The sequence below is a fragment of the Stigmatopora nigra genome, chromosome 1, assembly GCF_051989575.1.
Source record: "Stigmatopora nigra isolate UIUO_SnigA chromosome 1, RoL_Snig_1.1, whole genome shotgun sequence".
NCBI classification, from domain to species: domain Eukaryota; kingdom Metazoa; phylum Chordata; class Actinopteri; order Syngnathiformes; family Syngnathidae; genus Stigmatopora; species Stigmatopora nigra.
Window position 1 is genome coordinate 2,995,362 of NC_135508.1, and position 14,940 is coordinate 3,010,301.

At 37.0% G+C, this 14,940-nt stretch overlaps 1 protein-coding gene across 1 annotated transcript; it reads left to right on the top strand.

Moving 5' to 3' along the window:
• The first annotated feature begins 861 nt into the window (after positions 1 to 861).
• On the top strand, positions 862 to 14,641 carry hck (HCK proto-oncogene, Src family tyrosine kinase). The gene is made up of 13 exons (XM_077713903.1): positions 862 to 1,261; positions 2,297 to 2,439; positions 2,719 to 2,741; positions 7,135 to 7,225; positions 7,314 to 7,409; positions 8,777 to 8,880; positions 9,017 to 9,166; positions 10,545 to 10,697; positions 10,768 to 10,950; positions 12,170 to 12,246; positions 12,603 to 12,756; positions 12,865 to 12,996; positions 13,944 to 14,641. The coding sequence occupies exons 2-13, from the start codon at positions 2,309 to 2,311 to the stop codon at positions 14,144 to 14,146; spliced, it is 1,497 nt and encodes a 498-aa protein (XP_077570029.1). The 5' UTR covers positions 862 to 1,261; positions 2,297 to 2,308; the 3' UTR covers positions 14,147 to 14,641.
• Positions 14,642 to 14,940: the final 299 nt, after the last annotated feature.

Consider the following 14,940-nt stretch of genomic DNA (forward strand, 5'->3'; position numbering starts at 1 on the left):
CTTGGCTCGGAAGTTCGATCCCAGGGCCTGTGTGGGTTTTCTTTGGGTACTTTGGTTCCAAAAATAGGCATTCTAGGCTATCTGATTAAATTTTGAGTGTGAGCGTGAATGGTTGTTCATTCAAAAATTCAGGCTGTTCCCTAGCTGGTGCCCATAGTTAGCTGGGATAGGCTGCAGCACCCCCAGCGACCCTTGTGAGTATAGATGGGCCGGAAATCAATGAATGGAGGAATGTCCACTATATTGACATACCTGTCAACCTCGAACCATTTGTGATCTTACCAAATTTTGTTTTCGCCCTTACATATATGTATAAATACATGGAAAATCTTACCACTTTACTTTTTTGTAAAAAATCACGAACAACAAGTGAAAATGAAAGTAAACATAAACAAGGGAACAGGAAACGGAAATCACATGGTGAAAGTGTTACAAAACGAAATGTTTATCATGATCTTTTTTTTTTAGCCAATCAGAGGCGCCGGTACATATATCACTTGGCAGACATGCGTTTCCGGGAAGAAACAATGGCGGATGGTGAAAAATGGCTAGAAAGTGCCTTAATTTATTTTTTTTTCTCAAAATCACCGTTTAGCGTACCATTTTCATGTGTACAGCGTACCAATATAAAAATGGGCTTTCAGTTGTACCAATTACGGCGAGAACGTACCAGTTGACAGGTATGTAATTGACTAATCTTTTGGAAGGTAAAATTTTATGTATTTTTTTTTTTATTGATTTATTTATTTATGTATGTTTTGAATAACAATTATTATTTTAATCTCTGTATTATGGAAACTTTAAATTAATTCCACGTAAACGAAACACATGAAGTCGACGCCAATGATTATTAACGAAGCGTCCGGCCGGAAAGAGCGGGAATGCGTCCAAAGACTTTCCGAAAAAAAGGGGGGGGACCTTCCGCCGACGAAACAATTAAAACCATAACTTGAAACTTCAAAATGGACGGTAAACATGCAGAATGTGCTTTAAATACACGATAAAAGTAAACTAGGGTGGGAAGGAAGATTCACATAGCCGCTTCCCCTTTTTGACGGCTCGGTCAAACTTGACAGCACCCCCCCACCCCACCCAACTTCCTTGTCCAAGTCGTAATTGCACCGCTTCTCATCACATCTTCAAACACCCGCGGAAATAATGGTCGCGTCCAGAACGAAATGAGGACTATTTACCGTCTCGGAGCAACAACTATTTACTATCTTGGTAAAGTCTTCGTCGGAGTGATCGATTAAAAACGGCGGTGAGTCATTCTTCCAACGGGCGTGACGTCATTGTCCGGGTCATTGGAAAAGATGGGAAAACAAAACAAAAAATGTGCTTAAGTAGTCACAAATTACGAGTATTCTTGGATAATGGGTTTTTGTTGATACATTTAGGTAGAAATTATCGATTTAAATTGCGTGGTGTTTTATTTAAATGATGAAATGACCGTTTTAACCCTTTCCAGGACAGTGGACATTCATTTAAAAGTTATTAGTTTAACTCTTTCAGTGCCAGGCCAGATCATAGTATGTGTGGTAGTAGTTATCAAAAGACGAAAAATTTAGATTTTAAACAAATATTAATGGGAATAGAAGTCCAATTCATTTGATTTGGGAGATGCTGGAAGTGTTCTTTTGATTATTTTCAATCGCTCTTAGTTAAAATGGATTGGACGTCTATTGCCGTCAATGGCAACCAAAGAGTTGAAGTATCCCAAGAGATGTAGATATTATAAAATAAGAGTAAAATACACATGGGGAAATATTTCAGAATGTCGTTATTGTATTTTTCAAGTTTTATCTGTTTATGTTTTCTGTAATTGGAAATAAATGACTGCATGGGGTGCATGTTGCGTCATGGTGTCATTGCGTTATGGTTTTAATTTATGCGCATATAAGCCGTACCCTTGATTCAGTCATCTTTTTTTGTGCGGCAAATGCGGCTTATATGCGAGTAAATTAAAAAAAACATGCATATCTAACACAGAGATAAATAGGATGTGGTCTACCTCTGAACTGAATTCCCAAAAAATCTGTTTATCACAATGCCAAAGCAATATATAAATCATATTAACACAAAACATTCATTTTGTGTCCAGTCTATCCTTAAAAAAAGTCGTAGGGGTGCTGGAGTTTAACCTAGCCAGCTTTTAGTAGTTGGTGGAGGACACCCTGACTTGGTTGCCAGGCAACGGCAGGGCGCAGTGAGATGATGTCATGAAATATTTTAATGAGCACTGCTCTTATTTTTGATGGGGTGTGAAAATGTGGTACTTTCTGTTCTACTCTTTCAGCAGGACAGAAACATGGGCTGCGTGGGATCAAAGAAGGATCGAGATCCTCTTCGGAAAGGGAACAGTGAGGTGAACAACAGTGGGCCGTCGACCCACTATGTCAAAGATCCTACATCGGGAAATTCTAAAACTGTAAGCAATCTGTGTGTGGAAAATATATCAGTTGTTTAATCTTAAAGTGATCTACTTGCAAGATTGTTTTTATTTTTTTAAATTTCTAGTCACAAAGCGGGTGGCTCAAACTACATATTGCATTTTCCATACTATAAGATGCAGCGTCAATGATACTATGCTTATCTTAAAATTTGTTCTGTATATAAGGCGCACCTGAGATGCAGTAGTAGTATTGGTGGTAGTGGTAGTAGTAGTGGAAGCAGTAGTCGTGGTAGTAGTGGTAGAAATGGTAATTGTGGAAGTAGTAGTAGTAGTGGTAGTACTGGTAGTAGTGGTAGTACTGGTAGTAGTGGTAGTACTGGTAGAAATGGTAGTACTGGTAGTAGTGGTAGTACTGGTAGTAGTGGTAGTACTGGTAGTAGTGGTAGTACTGGTAGTAGTGGTAGTACTGGTAGTAGTGGTAGTACTGGTAGTAGTGGTAGTTTTGGTAGTACTGGTAGTAGTGGTAGTAGTGGTAGTACTGGTAGTAGTGGTAGTACTGGTAGTAGTGGTAGTTGTGGTAGTAGTAGTAGTGGTGGTGGTAGTAGTGGTAGTTGTGGTAGTAGTAGTAGTGGTGGTGGTAGTAGTGGTGGTGGTGGTAGTAGTAGTGATGGTAGTTGTAGGAGTTGTTGGAGTAGTGGTACTAGTAGTAGGAGTTGTTGGAGTGATGGTAGTAGTAGGAGTTGTTGGAGTAGTGGTACTAGTAGTAGGAGTTGTTGGAGTAGTGGTACTAGTAGTAGGAGTTGTTGGAGTAGTGGTACTAGTAGTAGGAGTTGTTGGAGTAGTGGTACTAGTAGTAGGAGTTGTAGTGGTAATAGTAGCCGTAGTCAGTTGTAGTAGTAGTTGTAGCGGTCATAGTAGCAGTAGTCAGTTGTAGTAGTAGTTGTAACGGTAATAGTAGCAGTAGTCAGTTGTAGTAGTAGTTGTAGTGGTAATAGTAGCAGTAGTTAGTTGTAGTAGTAGTAGTTGTAGTGGTAATAGTAGCAGTAGTTAGTTGTAGTAGTAGTAGTTGTAGTGGTGGCAGTAGGGGGTTGTGTTATACATCCACTAGATGGAACTGTAGTAGTAGTTGTAGTGGTAGTAGTCGTAGTAGGGGGTTGTGTGCCCTCTCTTTTGAAGAAAGTGACCCTACTTTTGCAAATTTGGTACAAAGTTTGTCCGGATAAATTGGTTGAGGTCCTGGAAAGTGATCATGTGTGAGAACATTTCAAAATGGACAGACTTTGATGTGCGTCATCCTGGGTATCAGCAGCGAAAGGCCGCTATCTAACAAGTGTAGTTCCTCAGGCCATCGCTTCCTGTCGTTCACCCAAAGTGAAGAAAGAAGAAGTGACGAAAGCAGGAGCAAAGTGTCAAGAAGGCTTGAGATGCGTGATTAAAACCTCACGATTAAGCAACGTCTAACACCAGTCAACCTGAAAACACAGTTTGGTAGCATACACAGCTACTTTTACTTTCTGGTTGCTTATTCTATATTTGGCAAGTGCAAAAAAAAACAACTTCAAAAAACCCTTATATTTGAAGTCCATAGCAGAGTGACAAACAATTCCTTGTACTTGCAAAATATTTGCTTTACATGTTGTACCTGCCGTATTTTCACGACTATAAGGCGCACTTAAAAGTCTTAAATTTTCTCCAAAATAGACAGTGCCCATTATAATCCAGTGCGCCTTATATATGGAAAAAACTGAAAACCAATAACGAAAAACCACCACTGTCGTATATTAAAAAAACACAAACGCCTGAACTGAAACAATACTGTTAAATATGCAGATGCCACTTTAGTTTACAACATCTTCCATCATATAGCTCCTCCCCCACTGCAAGATTTTATACAAAAAATCCAAAACATCAACAATGGCTGACTCTAGAGGTGACTGTAAAGTAGTGAGTACTTCATACCTGGAAGTCAATAGCAATCACCGTATTTTCACCACTATAAGGCGCATTTAAGTCTTAAATTTCCTCCAAAATAGACAGTGCGCCTTATAATACAGTGCGCCTTATAATACAGTGCGCCTTATAATACAGTGCGCCTTATAATACAGTGCGCCTTATAATACAGTGCGCCTTATAATACAGTGCGCCTTATATATGGAAAACATGTCATTCATGGAGGGTGCACCTTATAATACAGTGCGCCTTATAATACAGTGCGCCTTATATATGGAAAACATGTCATTCATGGAGGGTGCACCTTATAATACAGTGCGCCTTATAATACAGTGCGCCTTATATATGGAAAACATGTCATTCATTGAGGGTGCACCTTATAATACAGTGCGCCTTATAGTCGTGAAAATACGGTAATTAAGTTCTACCCAGTTTTTTGGCATGATGGCCAGCCAATCACAGGGCTCAATAAGACAAAAGACAACTAAACTTACCTATGGGCAATTTAAAAAGTTCAACTAGCCGAGCATGCATGTTTTTGGGATGTGGGAGAAAACCAGAAAACCCCCCAAAAAACACGCAAAAGAACATGCAAACTCCCTATAGTGAAGACTGACATGGATTCGAACCCTCGACCCCAGAACTGTGAGCCCAACACGCTAAACACACAAAAAACATTTAATATGCATCTTTTTTTCAGTACTTTATATGATAGCACCCATTTATTTAGTACTTTAAATGACGTACCGTATTTTCACGACTATAAGGCGCACAGCATTATAAGGCGCATTCTCAATGAATGACATTTTTTTCATTTATAAGGCGCACTGTATTATGGGGCGCACTGTCTATTTTGGAGAAAATGTAAGACTTTTAAGTGCGCCTTATAGTCAGTTCAGGCGTTTGTTTTTTTTAAATATCCGACAGTGGTGTTTTTTGGTTTTCTGTTTTTTCCATTTATAAAGCGCACTGGATTATAAGGCGCACTGTCTATTTTGGAGAAAATTTAAGACTTTTAAGTGCGCCTTATAGTCGTGAAAATACGGTAATCGAACATTCTAACAACTTTAGGTAGAACAGATAAGTTAACTTTTTGAAGTAAACTGTTAAGTTTTATTGTCATTATGAATTTATAATAAGAAATTCAGTGCTAATTGATTGATTGAGTCTGATTTATTTAATGAGGGACAGCACATATTAATGAACAGATTCATAGTGGTCAAAGGGATATGTATATTTTTATTGTTTACTTACGTTATGTAACTTCCCTTTTGATTGTTCAGTTGTTCCATCCATTTTATTTCTTCCAAAACAGGCCAAAAAGTGTGTTTTAACCTTGTTAAAGATTTTCATCTACATGATTTGATTACAATCAGGTTCATAAATCAAACCACTCTACAAACAAGTAGATTTCAAATAAAATGTAACTCTTTAACCCAAACGGGAAGTTAGCACCAAATTCAGTCAAAGATTTTAGTTCTCATTTTTTTTTTCAAATGTAGCTCGCAATCAAGTGGTTCCTTTTCTTTTAAATAGTGACACATTTTTAAAACCATACAGTAATATCTCGACATACGAGTGCCCCGACATACGAGCAATTTGAGATATGAGTAGAATTTTGAGCAAATATTTATCTTGAGATACGAGATAAATTTTGATATATGAGTAGACAGGGAACGCGAGATGCTGCTCATAAAAACATCATGGCCACCGTCTTTCTGGCTGCAACTCCCTTGTGTAATGTCTCTACGAGCACTGGGCGGAGCCTTGCATTTTTCAGTGTTTTTTTTTCCCGTTAGTCAGTGCGAATGGCGGAGCTATCGCTAATACAAGAGGAGTATATACTACTTCTCATTGGCAAGTGGTATTGCGTTATCCTATTGTGAGGACATTTGTTTGCATCATTTTCTGAATATTTTGAAGGTAATACAAAAGCAAACAACCCTCGATAGGTTGCATCTGAAAGTCAGGGTGGAGGCGGGGCCAATAGAGCCAAACCGGGGGAGGAAAGGTATCAAAATTCGAAACAAAATTACAATTAAGTTTAGTGTAAATTTAGATTAAACCTATTTTTGAATGTGTTTGCATTGTAATCCAAGTGATTTAAATTTGTTTATGTTATGTTACGAGCGCGTTGCCATAGAAAAATATGAGTTCAGTCCCGGAACGAATTAAGCTCGTATCTCAAGGTACCACTGATATAAGGATAAAAAAAACGTGGAAAATACTTTAAAAATGTATAAGTTGACAGGTCTGGGAAATGGTAAAAATGACTGTAAATGAGAAGGTATCTACAGTATAGTATTCTGTGTCCTCATGTGTTGTGTGAATTTATTCTAAAAGTGACTATCACATTTGATTGCCTTGAACAGGGGTGTCAAACATACGACCCACGGGCCGGATCCGGCCCGTCTGGTGGTTCGGTACGGCCCGGGGAAAAAAGCTGCATTGTATAAAAAAAATATGAATTTTCTTTAAAATTTGTAGTTCTTGTCTTATCCGCTAGGAGGCGCAGTGTTTTAGTACGTGCAGACAACATGACAACATTTATTTATGTTCTTATGTTATTCTCTTGTTCATAATATTTTGTTCATAATGTAAAAGGAAAATTCTTTTCATAAACATTTTGATAATTTACTCATTTTTTGCACAAATTATTAGTATTAGTGATTAATACAAAGGAAAAAAGTGGGTTTATTGTTAGTTCTATGACTATTTTAACATATTGTCACACCCCTAAAAAGCACATCAATTTTAACATTGAAACATGAATTTCCCTTCACTTACAGGAGACAACATTGCTATCGCGTTATACGACTATGACGCAATTCATGATGGAGACCTTGGCTTCAAGAAGGGAGAGAAACTTAAAATTCTGGAAGAGTAAGTGGACCCATTATATAACTGCTTTCTTGTTGGATTAGGTCATGAAAATGAGTATGGCAATAAAAATCTCTGTCACTCTTTATAGATCAGGGGAGTGGTGGCGAGCAATGTCGATAAGTTCGGGTCAAGAAGGCTTTATCCCCAGCAATTATGTTGCTAAGGACACCCTTGAGGCAGAGGAGTAAGTAGCCTCATACATTTAAAAAATGGTTGAAATAGGTTATTAAAAAAAAAAGTGCATGTGATTTTGTGTTAAGATTATTTTTCATGAAAGTGGGCTATGTTGGGTTTATTTTCCGTATTTTCTCACATTTTGACCGCCTCTGCGTATAAGCCGTACCCTTAAAATTGCCTTAAAATTGTTGACTTTTATGATTTTTGTCACATAAGACGCCCCCCTTATTAGTGAAATTACTAAAAAAAATGCACTAATTTTCATGTGCCGTATTTTCATGACTATAGGGCGCACTTAAAAGTCTTACATTTTCTCCAAAATAGACAGTGCGCCTTATAATCCAGTGCGCCTTATATATGGAAAAAACAGAAAACCAAAAATGAAAAACCACCACTGTCGGATATTAAAAAAACACAAACGCCTGAACTGAAACAATACTGTTAAATATGCAGATGCCATCTTAGTTTACAAAATCTTCCATCATATAGCTCCTCCCCCACTGCAAGATTTTATGCAAAAAAATCCAAAAGATCATCAAAATCTTCCATCATATAGCTCCTCCCCCACTGCAAGATTTTATGCAAAAAAATCCAAAAGATCAACAATGGCTGGCTCTAGAGGTGACTGTGAAGTAGTGAGTGCTTCATTCCTGGAAGTCATCAGCAATTACCGTATTTTCACGACTATAAGGCGCACTTAAAAGTCTTAAATTTTCTCAAAAATAGACAGTACGCCTTATATATGGAAATAAATGTCATTCATTGAGGGGGTGCGCCTTATAATCTGGTACGCCTTATAGTCATTGAGCTATATGAGGGAAGATTTTGTAAATTAAGATTGCATCTGCATATTCAACAGTATTGTTTCAGTTCAGGCGTTTTTGTTTTTTTAATATCCGACAGTGGTGTTTTTTTTATTGGTTTTCTGTTTTTTCCATATGTAAGGCGAACTGTATTATAAGGCGCACTGTCTACTTTGGAGAAAATTTAAGACTTTTAGGTGCGCCTAATAGTTGTGAAAATACAGCATGTTTTACATGAAAAATTAGAGGGAACATTGACATGCACCTGCTTATGCCAGGTGTTATACTGGTGTGCCCATAACGAGCAATGATGATGTCACTCACACTGGTACTCAGGGCGCTCAGGGAGGTTGTCTTTTTGCCCAGACCAACGAAAAATTAGAGGGAACATTGCCCATACCCATGACTTAGTTATCATTCTTTTTAGTTACATATACGGCGCATTTGCGAGAAATACGGTAATTAACTTGCGAGTGACGTATATTGGAAACATGTCACCGATTTTGAAGACCTTGTTCTGGACCATAGAGTGCGTTGTAGGTTTTGATATCATGTGTTTCCTGTTATTGAGGTGGTTCTTTAAGGGAGTGAGCAGAAGAGATGCCGAAAGACAGCTGCTAGCCCCAGGGAATAAAGTTGGATCGTTTATGATCCGAGACAGTGAGACCAACAAAGGTAAGTCACATAATTTGACTGTATATTAACCAAAGTCAATCACATGCTTTTGCTTTTTTTTGGCCTAAATCTAAAATGACTTATCACACAATCCACTGATTCATCATTTATCATTTCCCTCTCTTTTTTACAACAGGAAGTTTCTCTCTATCCGTCAGGGACGGTGACGGCCCATCTGGGGATACTGTTAAACATTACAAGATCCGTATGCTGGACAATGGAGGATTTTACATTTCTCCACGGATCACCTTCAATACCCTGCAGGACATGGTCAAGCATTACAAGAGTAAGTTTAAGGCCCTCAAGTTTCAGTTTTTAGAAATGACTCCCAGTGTACACTAACAATGGGAGCGTTGCTGCCATCTACTGTAGTGGATGTGCATGGAAGATTTAACGTCTTTATGATCGTCTTTCCATTTGTTTTACAGTAAAACCTTGAGATACAAGCTTAATACTTTCTGGTACTGAGCTCGTATGTCAATTTGTTCGTATCTCAAATCAACTTTTCCCATATAAAAACAAAATGCTCGTATCTCAAAACTAAATACAAATTAATCTGTTCCCACCCTCTGCAAGATAAATAAAAAAATAGGATATTACAATGGAAAAACATGTTTTTAATGCTTAATATCGATTACACTTTTTCTTCTGACTATCGTTCATTGCTTTGGACCCATTGTTTTTTGTAACCTAATTCTGCACTGATTAACGCATAAAAAATGCATGTAAAAAATGCTCGTATCTCAAATTTCTCATATGTCGGGACACTCATATGTCAAGGTATTACTGTATAAGCCAGGGGTAGGGACCCTATGGTTCGGGAGCCACATGTGGCTCTTTTGATGGGTGCTTATGGCTTGAGATAAGAGCTTGTATGTCAATTTGCTCGTATCTCAAATCAAATTTTCCATATAAAAACTAAATACAAATTAATCGGTTCCCACCCTCTGAAAAACATTTAACTTAGATGAACTTAGATTACTATTCACCCTCTTAAAGATAAGTTTTAATTTTTACATTAGCAAACCACTTTAGTCATGTTTACAGCTCTATTTTTTGTATTATTTTATGCTTAATATTGTCATCATATGCTTTTTCTTCTGACTACAGTTCATTGCTTTGGACTTATTGTTTATTTTTCACTTAATTCTGCACTGATTAACCCAAAAAAAGCACGTAAAAAATGCTCGTACTTCAAATTTCTCGTATGTCGGGACACTCATATGTCAAGGTATTACTGTATAAGACAGGGGTAGGGAACCAATAGCTCGGGAGCCACATGTGGCTCTTTTGATGGGTGCTTATAGCTCTCCGCTAAACTGTGAGCTCAAATCTGGACACTACGTCTATAGTCGCTTTAATCTTTCAGTTTTTAATTAAACCTTTCTGCATGCATGGATCCCATCGATTAGCATCAAGGTAACAATTTTGTCAACATAATTCTGGGATTTTTTCTACTTTAAAGGTAGTAAAATGACTAAAAATGCAATTGATTTCATTTAGTTTTACTTCTAGTAAATTCTCAGTATTGCTCTCAATGAAATATAATTGAAAATATGAATTGTTTATGGCTTTCTCTGTCAAAAAAAGTTTCCTGACTCCTTGTATAAGCCTATAAAAAAGGCTCTCTAGAGTTTTTCTTAACTTTAGCTTTTACTTTTTAGAGCAGGGAGATGGTCTTTGCCAAACTTTGACCAACCCTTGCCTGAGTCCGAAACCAGAGAAGCCATGGGAGAAAGATGCCTGGGAAATCGCGAGGTCGACACTGAAACTGGAGAAGAGACTTGGGGCTGGACAATTTGGAGAAGTTTGGATGGGTATGATGTAGCCGAGCAACTTAGCCAATGCCAATTGAATAATGATGTATTTTTTTTTCTCCTATTTTAGCTACATATAACAAACATACCAAGGTAGCAGTGAAGACTATGAAACCTGGAAGCATGTCAGTTGAAGCCTTCATGGCAGAAGCCAATCTAATGAAGACCTTACAACATGACAAACTGGTTCGACTCAATGCAGTGGTCACCAAGGAGGAGCCCATTTATATTATCACTGAATTAATGGAAAAAGGTATGCATCCAAATTCAGAATAATTAAGCGGAATGTATGGCGTGTAACCTCAAAGTACCGTATTTTCACGACTATAAGGCGCATTTAAAAGTCTTAAATTTTCTCCAAAATAGACAGTGCGCCTTATAATCCAGTGCGCTTTAAATATGGGAAAAAACAGAAAACCAAAAAGGAAAAACCACCACTGTCGGATATTAAAATAAACACAAACGCCTGAACTGAAAGAATACTGTTAAATATGCAGATGCCATCTTAGTTTACAAAATCTTCCATCATATAGCTCCTCCCCCACTGCAAGATTTTATACAAAACATCAACAATAGCTGGCTCTAGAGGTGACTGTGTAGTGCGTGAGTGCTTCATACCTGGAAGTCAAAAGCAATTACCGTATTTTCACCACTATAAGGCGCACTTAAAAGTCTTAAATTTTCTCCAAAATAGACAGTGCACCTTATAATACAGTGCGCCTTATAATACAGTGCGCCTTATAATACAGTGCACCCTATAATACAGTGTGCCTTATAATGCAGTGCGCCTTATAATGCAGTGCGCCTTATAATACAGTGCGCCTTATAATACAGTGCGCCTTATAATACAGTGCGCCCTATAATACAGTGTGCCTTATAATGCAGTGCGCCTTATAATGCAGTGCGCCTTATAATACAGTGCGCCTTATAATACAGTGCACCTTATATATGGAAAAAACTTCATTCATTGAGGGTGCGCCTTATAATGCGGTGCGCCTTATCGTCGTGAAAATACGGTACACCAAACAAATAGGAAAGGGAAGCCTGGAGGGACACAAGAGGTGAAAAACCCAGCCTAGAAAAACACGGCCGCACACAGACTTTCACCAAAACCCAGAAAAAATGGAATTTGTGGGAATGGGCAATTTGTTAGTTAAAAAAACACTGTCAACAAGAAAAAATTATACATTTTCCTTTTTTTTTTACTATTAATCTTCATTGACATATCCTACAAACCCAACAACAGATAGTAAAAAATGTTATAGTAGACTATTAGTGATTTTTTATTTTAGGTATACATGAATCTTAACCTTAATAAAAGAGTCATGAATTTATCTGGGTAAGAAAAAAATCAGACCAGAAAACAAATAAAATGTTCATTATTACTACTTAATGTTTTTGGTTACAGGATGTATGTAAAGCATAGTTTAAATGAATTTCCCCTTGAAATATTTTTCTATTTGTCCATACAGGCAGTTTATTAGACTTCCTCAAAAGTGATGAAGGGAGTCACATCGTACTTCCAAAGCTCATCGACTTCTCTGCTCAGGTAAGAATCCCTCCCTCACCTTTAAAACTTCTAAATATGTAATAAAGGATGAATAAATACAACTCCTGTACATTTGATACTCCATAAAAAACAGCCTTCTTCTGTAATCCTTATAAAACGTGATTTATGGGTGCATATGTTAAGATGCTCACGCTACGTTTGTCCAAACCGTTTATAGTGGAGAGTTGAAATTTTATATGATGGCCAGAAATGGCTGCCAGATCCTAATAGACCAGTGATTTGATATATTGGAACATTCCACTACTGCTAGGACTGGAATTAACCATTTTTCCATTTTGATATTTTATTCACTCCTCCATTTTTTAACTTAATAACAGTGACTTTTGTATTTGTAGATTGCAGAAGGCATGGCCTACATTGAGCAGAGAAATTACATCCACCGAGACTTAAGAGCCGCCAATATCCTCGTCAATAAGTCTTTAGTGTGCAAAATTGCAGATTTTGGCCTTGCCCGCATCATTGAAGACAATGAATACACAGCAAGGGAAGGTTAGGCATATTTGTTTTGATTTTATTAAGTCTTAACAACATTTTCTTAATGTGGAATATTGAAATATCTGGATTACAAACCTCTATAATACAATCATGATTGTTTAGGAGCACGATTCCCCATTAAGTGGACCGCCCCAGAAGCCATCAACTACGGCAGTTTCACAATTAAATCAGATGTCTGGTCCTTTGGAATTTTACTTACTGAGATCATCAGCTATGGACGCACACCGTACCCAGGTATGACCTCCATTATTTCATCAAATTTTCCCAATAGGAATGAAATGGTAATACCTGTCAACCTCAGCCAATTGCTCCCCTTATTAATGATTGCAATTGAGCGCAAAAAAAAATTACAAATGCGGCACATTTACTCACATAGGGTGTACTTAAAAGTATTCAAAAATGTTCAAGGTGGACGGGGTGCCCAATCAGAATGCACTAAATTCAAGATTCTGTAGATCACAGGTGTCAAAGTGGCGGCCCGGGGGCCAAATCTGGCCCACCGCATCATTTTTTGTGGCCCGGGAAAGTAAATCATGAGTGCTGACTTTCTGTTTTAGGATCAAATTAAAATTAATAATATAAATGTATATTAAATTTCCTGATTTTCCCCCTTTTAAATCGATAATTGTCATTTTTTAATCATTTTTTCTGTGTTTTTAGTTCGGAAAAATATTTTGTAAAATCTAAAAATATATTTAAAAAAAGCTCAAATAAACATTGTTTTAGATCTATAAAAAAACTGAATATTCAGGGATTTTAATCCAGTTCTTTTAATCCATTTATTAAAAAAAATCTAAATATTATATCTAAAATGAGTCTGACACCCTTGCTGGAGATGTTGCTGTATGACGTTGACAGCTTGACTTTCTGGGTACATTGCTTGCTGACATGCTATATTTATATTGTGGTAAGGCAGACCTTTAAAAAGGGGAATGTGCGTGAACATATCATGCTTAAAGTATGACAATATTAGCAATCGAAGATGATGTTTTCTTCTACGACCAGTGACCAAAACAATGCAGATTAGAGGTAAAACTAGTTGTTTTTTTAGGCTAGGTTAGAACGTTATTTCATCCCGTATTTGGGAAATGTCTTGGTTGCAGTAGCAAGACAGACATAAGACACATAAGACATTGTAGACCTAGGTAAAAAAAAACTAATAGAAACAATTTCATTTGCAGGAATGACCAACCCAGAAGTGATTCGTTCCCTGGAGAAGGGCTACCGAATGCAGCGTCAGAATAGTTGTCCCAAGGAACTCTATGACATCATGTTGGAATGTTGGAAGAACAAACCAGATGACCGTCCAACTTTTGATTATCTTCAGAGTGTCTTGGAGGATTTCTATACAGCCACAGAGAGTCAATACCAGCAGCAGCCTTGACTCATTTCTATGCTATTTCCACATGTAGTATTTGTACAAAAACTTTATAGTATATCCTGTGTCTTCAATCCATGTATGGCCCTCAATGAATTGATGTCCCAGCAGGCTGTTGACACGATTTCTTTAAAAATACACAAAAAACATTGGGAAAAAAACAGAAAACACTTTATATCTGTGTTTTTTCCCTAAGATTATTTAAGGCAATGATGGTTTAAGGCCAGTGAATACTCGAAAAAAGCTAAAGGAATGCAATTTCTGAAAATATATGGCATTTTTTTTTACCCTTAACTAAACTTCACAAGGTGCAACAAAACTAAAATATTTTAAAAATTCCACTTAGAATAGAACAATGCAAATTGGTGCCTGTAATGACAAAATATTGCATTTTTATTGTGTTTTATGAATCTTCTATCAGCACCATTAACAAGATGTGAGGGTTATTTATTGTTCAACTGTAAAAATGTGGTCAAGAATAAAGATTTCATAGCATTTCCACCATTTTTACTTTTTGTGTACAGAAGTCATCCAATGGAAAGCAAACTAATTATGAAGTATTTGTGTTTTTAACCATTAAACATTATGGTGACAGTATTTCCAAATATATTATATTATACATATATTATTATTATAAATTTGGATATTTTTAATGTAAAACAAAAACATACAATACTGCGCATTACCATCCAATAAATAATAAATCTAATCTTCATAGAGCCTGATGGAACAGCCAATCGTATTGCAGCACCGTGTATACGAGTTTAGAATGTAGGATTTAATTTTTGTAAAATACACAT

What these genes read in the sequence shown, in the direction of transcription:
- hck (XM_077713903.1), top strand. Translation starts at nt 2,309, where the DNA reads ATGGGCTGCGTGGGATCAAAGAAGGATCGAGATCCTCTTCGGAAAGGG. An exon ending in AAACTTAAAATTCTGGAAGA is followed by an intron (nt 7,226 to 7,313) that starts GTAAGTGGACCC and finishes CACTCTTTATAG; the next exon opens with ATCAGGGGAGTGGTGGCGAG. An exon ending in ATTTGGAGAAGTTTGGATGG is followed by an intron (nt 10,698 to 10,767) that starts GTATGATGTAGC and finishes CTCCTATTTTAG; the next exon opens with CTACATATAACAAACATACC.